The sequence below is a fragment of the Ammospiza nelsoni genome, chromosome 4 (assembly GCF_027579445.1).
Source record: "Ammospiza nelsoni isolate bAmmNel1 chromosome 4, bAmmNel1.pri, whole genome shotgun sequence".
In the NCBI taxonomy this organism is placed as follows: Eukaryota; Metazoa; Chordata; class Aves; order Passeriformes; family Passerellidae; genus Ammospiza; species Ammospiza nelsoni.
In genome coordinates this window covers 54,427,970-54,445,232 of record NC_080636.1, presented here as the reverse complement: position 1 = coordinate 54,445,232, position 17,263 = coordinate 54,427,970, and the positions used below count along the sequence as shown (strand labels likewise).

The following is a 17,263-nucleotide window of genomic DNA, read 5'->3' as shown; positions in this document are numbered from 1 at the left end:
TGCCTTTTCCTGAATAAGTTGTTTGGGAAAAAAAAAAAAAAAATCACAACTAGGAATAAATCAGAGAAGTTTGTAGTTTGGGATATGCAACCTGAGGCGAGGAGGGGGGAATATCAAGATAAACCAATGGTATTTGGTTACTACTGGATTTGGTCTGTTATGTAAATATGTATGTTCTCTCCAGACAATGAACAGTACAAAGAGATACCTTTAGGGTAATATCCACAGGGAACAAATCTATACAATCATCCTGTTCTTCAACTACTTTTGGAGTGAGTTTCAACCAAATTTGGTAAGTAGTCAATAGGACAGTAAGTTCCTACCACTTTTTTAGAAAATTAAGATCTTGAGGATAGACATTGATCCAAACTCCAGACAGACAGAAAGGCAGGTAGAACTTGCTGTACATGTTGGGACAGCAGCATTCTGCTTGGCCAGGGAGCAGCATGTTCTCATCCAGCTTTACTTTACCACAGCACACACCAAACCTGGTACAAATGCTGTAGAAGCACAGAGGAAAGGGTACTGTACAAACGCAGAACAAACCTGTGGTTCCTGTCTGAAAGGATAGATAATCTCTAAATCTCTAGAACTATGACTCTCCTTTAGGCCACTGTCACGTTTTAACTAGCAGACAAGCTTCCTAAAAAAAAATTACATAGGAATATATATCTTTGAATACTTTTCCTCTTTTTGGTCCACACATTGACAAATGTCATTATAAAAAGGAGAAAGATAATGAGCTTCATGTTTTATCAAAAATCACAAAAGTAACTGGGTACCAAGACAAGTTGCTTACAAAACAGAATCTCCAACACAGGCAAAAGGATAGAAAAACCTATCTTTTAGCTGCTAATTTGAGTTGCCTTTGTTGCTGAATGAAGAGATTGGATTCATTTTAGGCTGCCTTCTTCCAGTGTCTAACCTGGGCTTGTGGATACAATGGTATGGAGATCTCAGATTCTGGGCATAGCCTTATGAGGGAAACATAACACAGTTAGGCTGGATTGTTCAAATGCAGCAATTCTGTTATCAGTGACAGCTCTGCACTCCACAGGCAGTGAGGAAGAAATTAATCTCTCTTCACAAATGCTGTCCCCCTGGTTTGTTTTATTTACCAGCTGTTTGCAATTATGCAATCAGAGTGTAAAGCACAACGTTTCTACACTATACTATGGAGGATTGTCTATTTAAGTGGGCTTGGCAGACTTGCAGCACAGATAACATCATAAAGCTCTATTAATGTAGATGGTGCATGTGGGCCACCCATCCCACAGGTGAATTTTATTCTGGCTATACTTAGCAATCTCCTAAAAGAAACTATATTTTTATATAATTAAAATAAAGCTGCAAATTGTACACACACAAAAGCATATGAAATTTCACAAGCAATTTTAACTTTTGCCTTTTTAAACCTTTTTAGTACTTCATTTTGCAGTATTAACATTCTCTTTTTTATATCTGAATATAAATTATTTCTGCCTGAAGGCAAACCAATTGGGGAAATTCTGCTTAAACGTGCATATTTCCTCTGCATAGATACTCATGAATTTATGCTGAGTTTCTCTCAATTATTTATACATTACAGTTTTCAATTAAAAAGCACTTGCCATAAACAATTCAAAATACAAAATCAACAATTTCGTAGTAAGAATGGATTCTTAACAAGAATTTCTTGACTAAGAACAAGAAAATAAACAGTTTAGACTTTTTATGTTCCAAAACCAAAAGATGTCATGATCCATCTTTAAGTTGTTGTTCAGCAAATATATCCAGTAATTAATAGTTAAGCTTCATAACTCAAAGCTATCCTGTGCAACTTGTTTCAGTTGTACCTGCTTTAGCAGGGCAATTGGACTAGGTGATCTTCAGAGGTTCCTTCCAATCCAGACATTCTGTCAAATGCCCCTTAAACACAATCAGAACCTATCGATCAATTTCTGCAATGCCTTAATAAAAACTTCAATTTCAATACAATGGCAAAGTGACAGGGAAAATCCTATACTCAGTTTCAATCAAGATTGTTAAAATCTGCAACAATCGTGTGGTGGTTTTTTCCCCTAACAAATTAAACTCCATAGTCTCTCCCATTCAGTAAGTCTTTCAACCAGAGAAGTTTCTATCAAAAAATATCTATCAACACATGAAATAGCCCATATTTTATCCATGATCACAGATAAAACAATTACACCTTTTCAAATAAACCAGGTGCAATTAATTAATATTTTTGGAGTAGGTGCAAAGTGATCAGAAGTGATGAACTCTGGCATAACGTTGCTCTGTTTGAAAAGCAATCAGAATTTAACATTGCTTATAATCAAGGCAGAGCTGGATTAGGACTGAACCCTTCATTAATTTGCAGAATATGGCAGATTTTTGAAATGTCTAAGCTATTTTAGAAAGAACTAAAGGAATTCCTTATTGAAGTCTTGTAAGGTTTGCAATCTAAAAAACACACCTACATGGACAAAACTGGGTTTTTGGATTAGCTGTATGTTGTGGGAATCAGCTCTGAGATTCCCAACATTGTTTTGTACTTGCTCCCTTTATCTCACCAGTTCTGCCTGGCTTTAATCTTTTCAGTCTGTAAAGACTTCAGATAAAGTATTACCTCCACTTTTGTTGATCCTTATGTGCTGGCAAACTATAAATCTGATGACTAATTCAAAGTCACCACTGCCTTGAGAATAATGGCATCATTTCCACACATCTTACAGCTCTCATAGCAGGGGAGATTCAGGTTCTGGAGTGGCACTGATACACATTTGCAATTAATTGTGAAAGTTTTATTCATTGGACTCTACTGTGATACTTATATGCTTTCTCAAACAGTCATTTAAGTGTATCCAGAAATGTTCGTAAGCACTGCAACTGACAGGTACCCTAAGTTCAGATGCCTGGTTGAGCTATGCTTTTGAATAATATAGAAATTTATCTGTTTTTTTTGTAACATATTTGAAGCAAAGAGCTCCTACAAGTACAAACTCCTTGTTTTCCCCCAGAGTGCTCTTTTTATTGACATAAATTACCTTAAAATTTGGGATGCATATATTTAAGGTGCATATCACTTCATGCATGATAGGTAGCAAGAATTTAGCACAAAACAGAAAGCACTCAAATATTGCAATGAGGTAAGAACCTGTACAAAACAATACTAGACATTGTGTTTTTCAGTGGACTCCAACTGTTTCTTCTGCAAAATACAATAGTGTAACCTCAAGCTCACAATTAACTTCAGCAGAAAGCACAGTAATATAATCTATCATAAACTATGATTATAATCTTACTCTCTTATATGCTTATAATGACTGATATTACTTCTGAAAATGCATTGAAAACACAGGAAGAAAAGTTTTTTTTTAAAACTCACATTTCTTAAGAGATTCTATCACAAAGCTGGTGCTTACTTAGTCAACAAGTAATTCTGGATTTAACATGAGAAAAATGTGTTATGTTATTGCATTTTCAGTGTCTGTAATGTAACATCACCACATTAAAGGGCTATATGAAAAAATAAGTAATAAATGAGTAAATAAAGTAAAATAATGAGTAACAAAAGTAATAAAATGATTCATTATCAGCCCTCTGAGGAAAGATAAACTGGGGGGGCGGGTAGCACAGCTAACTGAAGAGCATCAAAATCTGAACACTCCTACAATAATCAGTGAATGCTTCACACCTTATTTTACAGGCAGAGTATTTTAGGGAAGAGGTAAAAAATCTCATTCTGTGAAGAAATACCATTAAAATAATGTTTGCTCCAAGCAGAACATTCCATTTGTTTCTGTAGCAGGCTACTCACTTATTGTTTTCTTTCCCTTACTGGCAGCTACTAATGGACTGCATCCAAATATCATGACTGAAGTCTACACCACCAACACCTCAAATATTTAGCTTTGAAGATTAATGAACATCAGGTTATATCCAGCCTTTAGGACAGGGACCAGGCTGAAAGTCAAAGAACTTTAAATTTGATTACACAAAAATTACCCAGCAAATTTATTGATTTTCTTCCAAGGCAAACAGCAATCTTTACAAGTCCATGTTTAACTTTATACTCCCAAGCAATCAGTCCTAAGCATATACAGACAGCTTCCTTTCCCAAGTAATGAAAAATACACTACTGGATAAGAGAACTGAGAACAACTGGCACCAGATGTTTACATTTATTCCTGTAGATACACCTCCAGAGAAGAGGGAATCTGACTAATTTGGTTCACAAATTAATTATCAAATTATAAATAACTGAACAAAAGAAAAAGCAGAATTAAAATTTTACTTATAACACCATTAAAACTGATGGAATATTATAGAATGCCAACCCAATATGTCCTCTTACATGTTTTCTCCAATCAAAACTTGCCCTTGAATCGATTTTTCACCCCTAAAAACACAAAGTGCATGGAATACATCTGCTGTCTTTTTTTCTTGGTGGTCCCTCAAAGCAAATCCTATGCTTACTCTCTCAGCTTCTTTATTTTTTTTACCTCTCTCTCCCTGGAAATAAAATACTTTCAACAGACAGAGCCCACAGGTTCAGTGGAGTTTTGCCCTGGGCACTGAAAATCCACTTTGCTTTAGTTCTTGTTAATAAGGTTAATAAGAAGCTTCTCTTCTAAAAGTTTCTAATATTCTTCAGCAGGAAAATAAACTTTCTGCTTCTCTGATTATCTCAGGCTATTTCATAACTTTACTTATGTGCTTTTATAATGGGCCTCAAGATATTTAAGTATTCAACAACTTTTACTTAAGACATCTTAAAGTAGAAAACATTAAATTTTTTTTTTAGGCAGTGCTTGGGTAACAGCAGTGAGTCACACTCAGTAAGAGCCTTTGAAGTTACAAGTAGAGATTAATGTTTGCTTGTCTGTGCCTTAAAATTTTGTTTTTTAGTAACTAAAGGACCAAGCAAAAAGGTTGCAAAAAAACCCTTAAAATCCAGCAAATTTTCAGTAATTTTATTCTACTGAGTAAGAATAGATAACCGACCTAAGCATTTTTCATTCAAAATGAAAGTGACTTGGTTTGACTGGCTGGGCTTTAAGCAATTGCTTATCTTATCAACTGGGAAACTGGATGATACCATGAGTAGGAAAAGTAATCCTTCCATTTGATTGATTATTGGTACGTGCTCAAATTTTAAAACTGAATCCAGGTCTGAGTGTTGCAGGCAAGAAAGATAAGACAACAGTTCACAGAAAAACAGAGTGAATGACCATCAGTCTAGAAAGATGTGAGGAAATATAAAAAAAAGGTGCCATGTGTCAGCTGGAAGAGAGCAAGAGGAAAAAATAGGATAACACCTTTTCAATAAAATAAAAAGAGCTGCAGACTTCTTGTTTTAGATCCAGACTTTTGCTGGGAAATGGGGCCATCTTTCAAAACACATCCATTCCACCAGACATTTAATAGAATTAGACTATTTCCACAAAATATTTCAATTTCTGTCATTTTTATTTTTTAAGAGAAGCCACTTTATATGAGAAACCAGCCACAAGTTGAGTTCAGAGCTGGAATTGCTTCAACCCACAGTCAAATTCAGAAACAAAACCATTGTGGCTACACAAATCACATATTTTAAGCAATAGTTAGGCATGCAGTAAACTTACAAATTAGAACTGGAAGACAGGCTTTATTCAATTACTAGAGGCTTACTCATTGCTTGCCCTCCCACACCATGAAAGGATTTTAGGCAAACAAAGGAAAATGCATTTTTTGTACTCAGACTGCTATCCATGCACAAACCCCTATGCCATGAAAGGTAATATCTGCTCTTAAAAACAGAAACAATGTTAACCTTGATATAAGAAAGCAATATTCACAGTGAGAATAAAAGTTCACAGTGAGAACAACTGTTCACTGCAACAGGCTCCCCAGGGATGTGGAAGAGCCCCCATCACTGGCGATTTTTAAGATGCAATTGACAGGGTGCTAAAATAATCTCATTTAGGCTCCCTTTCCCTTGAAAGGTTGGATCAGATCATCTGTCAAGGTCCCTCAGAGGGACCTATCTCAGGCTGTTCTATGATTCTAGTTACTTCTCTTAATATCTTCTGAATTCAGACTCCCAGTTTAAGGATGTATATGGAGAAAGGGAGCTGGTTGTGAGGTCTAAGTCTGAAGCAAACACCAAGGTGGCAGTCAGGAACAAAGAAAGAAGGTGTCACTTGTGGACAAGAGAACCAGAAGATCATTTTAAAAAGAACAAAATACAGGATGTTTATCTAAGTGTAAATCAGAAGCAGGATTAAACATTACAGAACTACATGTCCCCAGCTCTTTTAATGCAGCCCAGTTTGTGTAACTAGAGATGCCATCCAAAGCAGCTTTGTGATGTCAGTGCCTTACCTTCTTCCTCTTCAAGGAGGCCCATGTTTAGATATCCTTGTGCCTTTCTCTTCCCACCATCAATGTCTACTAATTGGGCTGTGTGATAGCTTTGCTCATAGAAGTAGTTACTCAACCATTTGTCCTCAGGGTCATTGAAACAGCAGGCCAAGCTAAGCTGGTTATCATACACCTTCTCATAGTGCCCTTTAAAAACAAAAATCAAAATAAAAATGTTATATTATCATCAGTGTTCAGAAATTTTGCATGTTATAGCAATAATCACAATTAAAATTAAGAGCTATTGCTATTTCTTCCATTCAAATGCCATCAAGTTCTGCTATGTGTTCACTCAGAGAAGTTGAAGAGGAAAATTATAATCTTACAAATTAAGCGCAATTGGAAACATTTTTGTTCTCATTTCTGTGTGCAAAACCAGAATTCAGTTAAATAAAGCAGAACCTGGATAAAACACTAGTTTTATCCAGGCTAGTCAAAAGAGAAGTCAGAGTGAGACTGGAGAAGCATTTGTCTGAGCCTCTGGGCTATGAAAAGGCCTAAGAGCTTTCCAAACCTTGGACCTATAAGGTAACAACTGTGTTGATGGAGATAAGAATCAAAAAGAACACTCTGCAAACACAATCCATTAATTCATATAATTTTACATGTTCAAAGTATGACTTACAAGAGAGGCCTTGAGTTTTCATGTATATTCCCATGTTTAATACCTTAGCATTCTTAGAAATTAAAGACAAACTGAAATTGCACCCATTTCCCTTGGAACCCCCCACCCAGTTCACCAAGGAATTGTTCTCAAAACAAATGTGGAAAGCAGTGGATTCTAAGTCACAGATTTTCTCCATGGCCTGAAGTTTGGATTCTACTCTTTATCATCTCAGACAGCTGAACGAATACACATTATCCCTAAAATTCACAAAAAATCTGCAAGTCCTAAATCTACGCAGCAATACAAAATTACCTACAATTTAAAGTTACAGAATAACAACTTATTGCCTGTGGAAAAGCGCCTTTAAAAAAAATCCCACAAGATACCAGCCTTGAATTATTCCAAAACTTTGCTAATTTGGAATAGAATCTAAAACTTTCCTGACAAATGTTAGTGAATTTGAAAGATCTATTTCTTATATGATGGTGAAAAATCTATGAAATAATAAAGTAGAGCATGAACCTGATGTGAATAATTAGGTAAAATTCCATTGCAGTTTTGGTGGGCTACTTAGTGTGTTTGTGGCTGTTAAATGAATATGAGCCAAACAGCCAGCTCTAATAGGAATTTCCACATATATGGGTAAAAAGGAGTTAAGCACATGTCTGGCAGCAGGTAAGAGACTTTTTGGTTAAACTGGGTGTGTGAACAGAACTGCTTTGTTTTCAGGAGCTCTGCAATTTGTAAGCTTTGCTCAAAAGGAGAGAGAATGGAGAAAAGAAAAACCCCTCTTAATTCTGGGTATGGAGCACCACACAGAAATCAACTGATAAAAAATGAATCTTTTCAGTGTAGGCAAGATCTTGAAGTCCAGATCTTTCCCAAGTGTTTTAAAACTATGACAGCCATTCCAAAACACTTCAATCAAAAGATTCTCTTCTTCCATTATCTACAAGAAGAACTGGGGGAAAACCAGCTTCCAAAAGGATGAGCTAAATGACTCAAAATTGAACCACCTATGTAACTCACTTGCACTATTTGGAACACACAGCAGCAATTACTGAAACAAGTATTTTAAATTCATCACTAAACCACACAAGAGGGATTTGTCAGCATCGCTCTAGTATGTTCTGTCTTAAAATTACAAATTACATATAATCTAATTGAAGAAATGTAAATCTCTCATTCTCTCTATTGTCACGACTGTTATTTGACTTCTATCTTGATAAAGTTCTTCAGTGTGTTGCACAACACAGTAAGGACTTCATTCTTTTGAGAAAAAGGGCTACTACCTAATCATGTCTATAGTCTTCAAGATGTTCATTTACTACTTGTTTCTCCTTTTTTCTCCATCTTGGTAATTTCAGAGAACATTTAATTCTTCGTGCTTCAAGTTTTTTGAAATCGAGCTGAAACCTTTTCCCCATTCTTGAACACTCTTTTTATCTTTTGATTTAAAAATTCATCCTCTATTGGTAAACAACACTACTTTTACTGCTTGTGTTATTTTATTAATTTTATTTATTATTTTGCTTTCTTATCTATTTTCTCAGAATTTTGCCTTCCATGAAGTTGTAACCTCAGATTTCTTTCTAATAATCCCCATTAAAATATATAAAATTATTATTTTGAAGCAATGTATATTATATACATTTCTATTTTTATATTTTAAAAGAGATAACATCCCTTCCAATAAATGAGTGATTCACAATCTCTTTAAAATCACCAGAAAAGAAATAGCACAGAAATTACATTTAGATTATCATCTCACCATATGCATCTAAGGTTTTAAACCAAAACATCAGCTTAAGTTTCAAAATTCAGCTTCTGGAGGAATAATTATCAATATACAGACTTCATGTATTCCTAATCTGAATATTCTTCATGACTGTGAATTTTCATGCCTTTTGTTTCACCTCAGGACTGAAAAAGTACCTTTGGGTGCCTCTTTTTCAGAAGATCCTGGAGTCTACATCATATTAAACATATTTATACATGAGAAATTAAGACTATTTTGGTACAATAGCCTCATAAAAATATCTTCAAATGACTCTGGAATGGAAATTAAAAACCTGGGTTGGGCTTAATATACCTGTATTTATCTGTGTACATGCACACACACACGTATACATACATGCCTGTATTTGTGTATAACATATATTTATACATCTATGCAACATCATTATCTATCCCACATATCAACATTGTACTAAATCCAAGACACTGCACTGTACCATCTACTTAGAAGAAAATTAATTCTATCCTAGCCAAAACCAGGACAACACACAGAGATAAAGTCAACACCCAGTTGGGACTCATCCAAACTAACCAATTTAGACACAGATAGGAGTTACCTAGGATTTCTTTCCTCTCAGTGAAGAAATGCAGATACTTCTTGGGTGAGATTTATCTCATCCTGACTTGGACAATGCTTGCAGCACAAGGGAATGCTTTTAGAGATTATCTCAGAAGTAGAGGCAGAGCTTCCCATGATTACAAGCACACAATCACATGAGCAGCAAAAACCAAAACCTATTTATAACCACTAACATAAAGATAACAATACACATTAGATCACAGCCAAGTGAAAATGAACTCAAAGATACCAGAGGATGCATACAAATGGTTGCAATAAGCCAGAAAGAGAAGAGATAATTGGATCATCATTGGACACAGACACTCTTGACACAGATTTGCTCCTCTGAAATCGTTGCTACAAAGTATCAAGGCACTCGTGTGACATAAAATTACGCAAATAACTTCAGGTAGTGCTCTACAAATCCCAAGGGATGGAAGTGACCCGAGGCAGACTCCAGCTACTGCCAGGGCTTTGATTGAATGAACTTTAACGTGACCTGTGCTGAGGATCCTGCCGGTGCATAACAATGAGCAGTGCACAAAGACAACCTTGGCTCTGGCGCTGCCTTGGGCAGGGCTGACCCGATACACAGGCCGTGAAACACACCCCCACACCCCAGACTTTCACAAGGCATTTAGGTTCAGATCCCAAGTCTGACTTACCGATCAAGAAGTTAACTGATGCTATTCTGACAGTGGCAAAGCTAGAGTGTCAGACTTAGTGAAAGTGAACTTTTACATCCCCAGGAGAGGAATATAGGAATAGGTAAACACTCTCTTCTATAAAAACTCCAAGCAGTTCAGATGTTAAAACCTTGAACTCTCTGGTTTTGTAGAGTACCTTCTCTACAACTGATTATAAAATACATGTAGACAAGTCATCTTTAGGTATCTGTTAATCAAAAAAATTAAAACCAACTCCCTGAGTGTTATGTACAAAAGGAGTGTTGGCCTATCAAATCTTCCTGTGATCTTTCTATTAAACAGAGATTTAAAAAAAACCAAAAACCTTCAACTTGAGCTTAAACATTAAATCCCAGATATTAAACACACAGGGTATTCCCTGCTGTGTATCAGGACCTCTTTAGGTGCACCTCAGCTACCAAGTAGCATCTCCTCTTGTGCTCAAGCCATAGGCCCTGATCAGCCCACTGAACAATACCTTTGTTCCTGGGCTCTTCCCAAGAACTGCAAGGCACAGAACAGAGGATCACTCAGATCCATATCTGCATGTTCGCTGTGCTCAGCTAGACAACTACTAAGCAGTGCAATGCAAGGGATAGTGAGGTGCAGCTTGAGAAGCCCAACAGGGCTAACATGAGAGAAAAGAAACTCACAGAAAGCCAGCAAGCCATCCTAGTGTGACTCAAGTACAACTTGCTGCCATATCTCTATGATCTCCTTTGTGACAGGATGCAGTGAAAGAAAGAGAAAGAAGTACAGGAATGGTCTTTGGAGAACAGATGAAAACATCAGGAAGAGATCCTGGCTTGGTGTTTCCTTTGAAGAATAAGATAGGCAGGTGTTCCATTTTCCACTAAGAAGAACTTGCACTGATTTTTAAACTACAGGTATCAGGATCTTTCAACATCCAGCTGTGAGTCCTTATTTCCCACTCAAAAAGCCACCAGTCAGTGCTTTGTTCCAGGCAAAGGCCATATGGAAACTTTTCAACAGGTGTTAACACTCATCCTGCAGTCAGCTGTTTAAAGTGTGTATGACTGGATTATAACTGACCCTTCACTCTTGAAGGCACATAAAGGTGTGGCCTAAGGTCAATTAAATCACTAGGAGTAATTTTTTATGTCAGAATGAGACACAGTGCTGGAAGACTAACTTTTCTTTTGCCAAAAAGCTCAAAATCAGTGACTTAGTAGCAAGAGAGCTGATGCTGTGAAGAATTAACACAGAGAAAGATTCAGGATGGAAGATGTTAGACCAAAAAGAAGCACAAACTGCAGCTGAATATGGTGCTGCAATTGGTTATTTCCACCTGGATCTATACATGGCAAAGAATCAGTCCCTTTTGCTTGTTCAGAAAAAGGATGCCTCTACATCTATAGGTAGAAGACTCCTCAATCACTCATTTTTTCCAGAGAGTTTATTCTTAAATGGATAAACTTTTTTCCTGAATGTTTAGCTGTAAGTCTACAAATGAAGAAAGTGACAGTGTGAGTTGTGAGCATGATGACACCAAGTTACAGGCAAAAACTGTTTCCTAGAGTGTGCACAGAGCACATCACTCCCAACACTTCCAGGTACATATAGGGAAAATGCTTGATCAACGAACAGTCTATTAAAAAAAATGCCAAGGAAATGGTATAATTTTACTGGGTAAAGGTTAAAACCAGCTAATGATAATAATATAAGTCAATTAACTGGTAATTTGGAATGCTAAAAGGGAACTCCAAGCTATTGCAACAAAAACATACTACAGAAATCTTTTAACAAGTGCTCCTTCCGTTGAATGGTAGTTCTTAATGTGGCTGTTCTACTTAATGGTAGTTCTACAAGTGGCTGTATTTTGAGATGGTTTGGTTTCTTTCCTGGACAGAATCATTTCAACTTTTTGTAAGATAACCACAAAAATAATAAAATTCTCCACTGGTCTCCAGCAACTGCTGCATTTTTTCTGTGATAAAATATTAAGTAGGGAGTGACAAACCTGCTTAGAAAATAAAACAGCATTCCCTTGCCCAGCCCCTCAAAAGCAAACAAAACTAAGCCTCATCCAAGCAAATATTAAAAGAGGGTTTGTTATACTTTTTTCTTTTAAGGCATAACCTATTTCCATTTTTTTTTTCAAAATGGCATGGGCAATATGGTTATTGCAATGTTTCTAGCCCAAGCCTAAGGCATAACCTTACAAAAAAGCTTTCTACTGTAAAATGCTAAACTCTGCTTTTGACCTTGAGTATACTGGACAAAGATTTTCCAGAGCATGCACATCAAATACTCATGCTTCTTTCATACATTTTATGAAAAGACATCTTTTACAACAAAAACAAATGTTAACTCATACTGTCAAAATTTTTCTCTACACTGAAGTGAGGGAAAGAAAGCCAAGTTGTCACTTCTTTCTAATTGTGTGTCTGGTACTGTCTAGAACAAGGGTCAGCAGCCTGCAGCACATGCACAGATTCAGCATTTAGCACACAGCATAGCACAAAGGTTGAGTGGGGTCAGCAACCAGGAGCAGGTGGAATCTCAGAAGGGCAGCAGCTCCCAGGTTTTAACTCCTGGTTTCCAGCAGCTGCTGCAGGGATCAGCTAATAAGCAGTGTCTTGCCCTTCTGAAGGGGTGGTCATATCTGAGGATTCCATTCTCTGGCTTTGGCACAGTGATCTGCCAGTACAGTGCTGAGCACCCAGCACAAGCTGCAGCCACTGAACTGTGGTACATTCCCGGGTTTTGCATTCCTGCTCTGGCAAAGCAGAGTTAACAGCTGGGACACCTCTTCCTTTAATTGTTCTTGAGCTGGAACTTGCTTTGCACTCCTTTCAATGTCTACAAGCAAACCAGCTCACTCTGTATTGATAGAGTACTATCAGTACTGATAAATACAACATACAGCTTCCTTTTGAAGGAATCCCCAGTATTTCCATATATGTGCCAAGAAATCACTGTATACATGAAATGCTGAGCTGTGCAGATCCTTTGCTCTGGCATTTATCCTGCATTCTTCTATAAAAAGACCTACAACTATATACATATTTAAACAGCTCAACTACCTCCTTTTTTCCCCTAAGCTCCTGAAACCAGAACTAGTAAAAAAAGAGGTTAGTCCACTATAAAGCAACATCAAAGAATAATTAAAACTCCCTCAATTTTGAAGTCAGAAACATTTACTTTGCTTGTATAAAGAAGGCAAGACAAAAATACAGTCAAGAATTGGCAATATTTCTGCCAGTGCTTTTAAAATAATGCTGAAATCAGGGCAAAATAATTCCATCAGTCATTTTTCTGAAAAGCTTCAAGATTAAAGTTCCCTCTCTATTTTTTTAAATACTTGGGAGATATTCAAATGCAACAAAAATGACTTTAAGTTGGCCAGAAAAGCTGTTTTCTTTGCACACAGTAAAGTACTGGTAATAGGAAATTAAAAAAATAAGACAACTCCTGTACAGTTTGAAGTTCAACCAAAACATTCTATTAAAAACGAAAACAGAGAACCTTTACTGACGTGTGTAAAGGCAATCAGTGTAATGCTGGTAAACAAAATTCTACTATTTTCAAACACAGCAATAAAGAAAGTAATTGCTCTTTGATATCAGCCTGCACATTGTGATGAATGGCTCTGATTCAGTTCAAGCAAATTATTTATGTCCAGAATTGTGGTGTCCTAGAACAATAAACTGTGGAAACCATTACAATATTAACACTTTCCACCAATAAATATGAAAACTGAATGTGTACATAGCTTGCTCTGTACACTATGGAAAGTATCATAAAACTCTAAAATTCAAAGTTCTAAGTAATATTCAAAATTAAGACAGTAATACCCTACTATCCAAAAGTAACAGATGAGAAAAATTAAATAACAAATAAGAAAATTATTTACTGACAAAGTAAGTGTTTTGCTTTCCACATACCACTCCAGGTTCAAATCCCAACATTTTGTGATGTTTCAATTAATAACAAAACTTACAAGTAATGAATTTTTATGGCCATCATGTACAGCTGCTATCTCTTTTTCAGCACAATTGTTACCTGAGATAGGTAAAATTTCAGCCAACTTAATATTAGCAACATCAACCACGCTATGAAACTTTCACCACTTGCTGACCCAAATATTACCTTCACCCTTTTAAGCTTGAACTGTGGCAGCTGAAGAGCAAATGCAGGTCAGCTGCTGTTGTGGCTGCTACATCATGGTAAGTTCTAGCTGAGGTGAACTGCTGAATGATTCTTAAATGGTGTCAACTGGAGTTGTCAGGAGATCATAAGCCAGAGCCCCAAGCAATTTGATTAGAATCAGAGAGTAACTGGATTAGCAGAGCTACTGAATTAGTGTTTGATGAGCTGCACAATTCATGTGAATCTTCACAGCACCACTGGCTCTCAGACCTGCAACAGGAATTACCATCCACTCCTTCATCTGCCAGGCAACTCAAACCTCATTTTATCCAAACAAGACATTTGTGCAAAGATTTGCATTGAAACTGATGAAAAAAAACAACTTATGCCCCAATCCAGCAATTCAGTAACAACAGCTTGCCAACTCCTAAGTCCTCATTATTTTTTTCTTCTTTCATTTTAATCAACAGGCAAAGTTGGGAGGTACTCTCTCCCAGAGGCAAGGTGTAATCAGGCAGCTGGTGGTGGTACCTTGTCTCTGGGAGAGGTGACGGACTTACAGAGCCCAGCACACAAGAAATGCCAGGCTCACTGAGAGAAGGGCAGGAACTGCACATCTGGGAATGCCTTGCCTCTCATGTTTGCCATCTCTGCTGGCACACTTCAGCCTGTAACACTGAAAAATATCATGCACTGAAGGCAGGCAAACTGCTCTCCTCAAGTGGCTGCAGGGAGCAGGCCCACAGAGATAAGCCATGTCCAGTACTTTTTGACCATCAGATATTGGCAGAATATTGGCTTCTGACAGGCAAGTCCAAGCCCCAAACTTCTCTCTCATATTCTGCAAGATACACGGGTGCTTATTCAGGCTTTAGTCATATTCCAGGCAAAGCTAAAGATTTCTTCCAATTATGGTTGGCTGGGCTTCCTGTTAAGAATTACAGTGAATTAAATAAACGCAACTTTTGGCTTTCATGGCAAGCATCAAATAAACATTTCAAATAAGCATTTTTTTGAAGTGCCAAAAGGGTTTATTTTGCTGTTCCTTTTTTTGAAATGAAGTTGCCTGTTTCTAAATTTCAGTTAAAAAGCTTAGATTCCAAATTCACAAGATTTACTGTAGGTTTTCATATTTGTAATGATCAAATTGCAACTTGAAACAAGACAACTATACTCATATGAACTCAGCTATGAAACAAGATTGCAGGTAGAGCTTCGTCTGCCTCCATCCCTGCAATTATTCCAATGGAGAAAGATGGAGTAAGTTATGTTACTATTTATAGTAAAAGGAAATGATAAATATGAGTGCTTAGTAAGTAGTAGGCAATAGAGAAAATACAATAATTTGGAGTTATGTCTTCACTAATATCTAGTAATTCACAGGTGGCATGTTACATCTGTGTGCTGTATTTTATTTGACATGTTCACAATCCTTTTTAAGTCAGTCACAAATCCAAACACAGTTAGCAGGGTATTTAATAAAAACAGATTTATAAAAGTATTACTGTGTGAAACAGCATTTCACCTATTAAATTTTTCTAATACAAAACCAGCTTCTCAAATCAATAGAGGAAGAAAAACAATAAATAATGAAACTATGAGAAAATAATTGAGATGTTATCAAAGCTATAAATACATCAAACATTTCTGATGTTATCAAAATTCACTCTATGTGGTTTTTCCTTTTTTTTTTTCCTTCCTTCACAAAACCTCTCCTGATATCTGCAGCTCCTAATCATTTATTCTATAAATACAGCTCAGTTGACTAAGGCTGCAATGTGCTAAGATGCAGTAGCGTTTCAAATTCATACATGAAACAATTTGGAAGCTTCCCCCAGGCGCTGGCGGCTGCGGCTCCCGCTGCTCCGCTACCCACAATCCCCCCATTTACCTGCTCGCCGGGCTGCCTCAGCCCCGGTCAGGAAGTGGGAAAGCTGATCCAGCTTATCAGGCTGCTCCTCCAGGGACTTCTCATGCCATATGGCTGACCCAGGCCCTGCAGCCTCCCTGAAGGCATTCCACTTCTGGATCAGAGTGAGGAGCTCAGAGAAGGACTTGTGATAACCCCGGCGCAGCATGTCTATGCAGATGTTCTTCTTGTATGAATTCCTGTAACTGGGAATAAGGAAGGGAGATTTTAAGCCTTTAAACTTGTATTCTGATCTCCACCTTACCAAATAAGTGCAGATAACTACAACAGCTTTCAGGAAGAGACCTCTGCAGTTCAGCAGCAGGGAGCGGGAATTATTTCCCCCGCTCAAAAAGAGATCTGCTAAAATCTGCTTGCAAATGCCATACCCTAGGGAAGCAAACATGGCAATAATCAATTAATACCAATATATACATTGAAAACACAGTCAAGAATACACTGCTCTTCTTTAGCTGATATTTGGTAGAAAAGGCTGACTGATGGGAACACCCCCATGTTTACATTAGTCCATGAAAACACAATGTACCCTTAGTTTGCTTTAAGACAGTGCACAGGGAAAATTGAGGCTCATGTCAAAACAACATATATGATGTTATATATAACATTGTTATTATATGTTATATATACATATTACTATATGTTATACATATATGTTGTTATATACATACATTAAATAGTTTTGCTGTAGGACAGGATAGCTTGGCTTAAAAATGTCAAACAAATGCTATGCCAGAAACATATGACATGCCAGAATAATTAGATATTATTTTCTTTCCATTTAGCATATAACTTCAGCTGGTTTAGTGATGCAAGAGTTTGATAATTTTTCCTTAACTTCACAAATAAATGATGTTATGATGAATTTTTATTGAATTTAGTGCCTTCATAAACTCTGATAAGATATTCATATCAAAAAGTTGTGGAATCAAATATTCTCAAGTGGTAATACACCTTTGGAGGTATTATTTATGGAAATAATCAAAATATTTATTTTATATGTCATGAAAAAATTATATTGTGTCCTATTCTGGAAAAAACTATGAGTCCAGTGGGACTGTGACACAAGGTACAGATGTAAAGGCTTGCAGGGATGGTTGTCCAGTCTGGGAAAAGCAACATTCACCTCAGTAAAATGGCAAAGACAGATGTGTTACTTTTATCTTGTATATTCCATGAAGTTACCA

At 36.8% G+C, this 17,263-nt stretch overlaps 1 protein-coding gene and 1 long non-coding RNA gene across 2 annotated transcripts in view; both read right to left on the bottom strand.

Annotated features, from left to right (window-relative positions):
* The window catches only part of LOC132072014 (uncharacterized), a 118,100-nt gene that overhangs the window by 79,109 nt on the left and 21,728 nt on the right, over positions 1-17,263 (bottom strand). The window lies entirely within an intron of this gene.
* Positions 1-17,263, bottom strand: part of TTC29 (tetratricopeptide repeat domain 29) — a 71,888-nt gene that overhangs the window by 36,990 nt on the left and 17,635 nt on the right. The window contains exons 4-5 of the mRNA XM_059471468.1: positions 16,041-16,264; positions 6,349-6,534 (exon numbers count right to left, since the gene is read on the bottom strand). Of these exons, the coding sequence (XP_059327451.1) occupies positions 6,349-6,534; positions 16,041-16,264 (410 nt within the window). The remainder of the gene's footprint in view (positions 1-6,348; positions 6,535-16,040; positions 16,265-17,263) is intronic.